General features: G+C 39.7%; 1 protein-coding gene across 1 annotated transcript; it reads left to right on the top strand.

Annotated features, from left to right (window-relative positions):
- The first annotated feature begins 683 nt into the window (after nucleotides 1-683).
- On the top strand, nucleotides 684-1,061 carry LOC108682807 (major royal jelly protein 5-like). The gene has a single exon (XM_018172047.1). It carries the CDS (start codon nucleotides 684-686, stop codon nucleotides 1,059-1,061), a length of 378 nt encoding a protein of 125 aa, XP_018027536.1.
- Nucleotides 1,062-2,129: the final 1,068 nt, after the last annotated feature.

Here is a 2,129-nt window from a genome sequence, read left to right as displayed (position 1 = left end):
AAATACAGGGAATCAAAGCACCAGCGATACAAGGCAGATATATCCAGGGTAGGCCAAAAGTAACTGACCCTTTTCAATTTTTAATATGTCTTTCATTTTCTAATATTTTTTATTTTCTTAATTTTTTCAGATCATGGAAATTATTAATGGAGAAATTCAGTCCCGTTTAACGCACACAAATTGTAAAATTTTACTATCAGAATCAAGACTCAATAATTCAAACCCAAAGAGCATATCGAAGGCATTTCAATGCCAACAAGCCGCAATCTTTTATGGAGCTTTAAGAAAACATCACTAGAGAAATAAGCCCAGAAACTTTGGAAAGGGTTATGGCAGAGGTAATCGAAAGAGCTGCAATTTGTGAAGCAGAAAATGTAAGGCATATGCAGGATGTTATTTATCATATGTACTTAACGATAAAGTTTCTTGTTAGTTAAAAAGTTAATGTGATAAGAATAAAATTAAATTTGTCATAGAAAATCATTTTCCATCGCCTTGAATTTATGACACTAAAATTTCATGCATATAACTGTTAAAATAAAGAAGTTATTTAAAATTGAAATGGTTCATTGACTTTTGTTCCACTCTGTATTACGATCTGAACCGTGGAACGTGCAAACATGGAAAATTGCGCCCGCAATAATGAATTCCCAGTCCAATTAATTTTTTATTTTATTTAAAGAATGAATGAAACGAATGAAGTGGACGAAGGTAATGAAGCGGATGGAGTGAATGGAGTGGATAAAGTGGATGGAGTGAATGAAGTGGATAAAGTGGATGAATTGGATGAAGCGGATGAAGTATATGAAGTGAATAAAGTGGATGGAATGGATGGAGTTAATGAAGCGGATGAAGTAAATGAAGTGGATGAAGGGAATAAAGCGGATGAAGTGGATGAAGTAAATGAAGCGGATAAAGTGGATGGAGTGAATGAAGTAAATGAAGTGGACGAAATGAATGAAGTGGATAAAGCGGATGAAGAGGATGAAGTGGATGAAGTAAATGAATCGGGTAAAGTGGATGGAGTGAATGAAGTTGACGAAATGAATGAAGCGGATTAAGAGGATGAAGTGGATGAAATGAAATGAATGACGAATTGCGTGTAGCCATGCCCCCCAACTGTTCACCCAACAGCATGGAGCGTCGGTGTATCGACGATGCACAAGTTCGTGTGGTGACTGCTGAATGCCGGCGGTGTTATGGCGTGGTGACTGCTAAATGCCGGCGGTGTTGTGACGTAGTGACTGCTGAATGCCGGCGTTGTTATTTCGGTGCAGTGACTGTTAGATGCCGATATAGTGCCACTGTAGCCTCGCCTGTCAGCATAGTCTCTCATATCACTATTGCCCCACGTGCCACTATTGCCCCTTGTACCACTATTGCCCTGCGTGCCACTATTGCCGAGGGATCGCAAGCTCTAAAGGTTTCCGATACCGCAGCTGTAAGATGCGTTGCAGCTTTGCGGACGTCGATATAAACGACCGTGAGCAAGCTGCTTTGTTCATGCCACTTCTGTGTCTTCTCATGCCACTTGCCCGCCTCATGCCACTTCTGCGTTTTATCATGCCACTTAGAATAGAATAGAATAGAAGTGTCGGCATTGAATAAATAGGACCATGGCCTGTTGCCGATTCTTGAACTTTTCGTGACTTGATTCACAAGGTATCCGGCCTTTGGAACCTGTCTCTTATACACATCTAGATGTGTATAAGAGACAGGGATATGGAAGTCTTATATGACGACATGAGAGGGAAGAAATCTGATGTCGTACTTTTAATACTTCTCTTTGTTTTGCAGGTTGCTGAAGAAATTTGGATTTGTGAGGACGAGAAAGTGACGAAGTGGACAGGCACCATCGACAAATATAAGGATATGCTTAAAGAGAAAGTTTTGAGCGACGTTAACAGAAAAACGACCACCAAATGATCTTGTTAACTATAGCCCCTTGATTCTAATACTTGTCTGTGCATTCATGTCCCTAGTTTGTTAAAGAGAGCGAACAAGATGTAATTGGACCTATTTTAAGGTCCGAGTATGTGTCTGCTTATTAGGGCTTCTTCGTATAACTTCCTGTAACCATGAACGTGCTTGTTTAGTATCGATTTTCTATGTTTTAATTGATTTAGGCA

Source organism: Hyalella azteca, unplaced genomic scaffold (assembly GCF_000764305.2).
Source record: "Hyalella azteca isolate HAZT.00-mixed unplaced genomic scaffold, Hazt_2.0.2 contig3532, whole genome shotgun sequence".
NCBI classification, from domain to species: domain Eukaryota; kingdom Metazoa; phylum Arthropoda; class Malacostraca; order Amphipoda; family Hyalellidae; genus Hyalella; species Hyalella azteca.
Note: the sequence above shows the minus strand (reverse complement) of the source record. Positions and strands in the feature narration are given on the sequence as shown.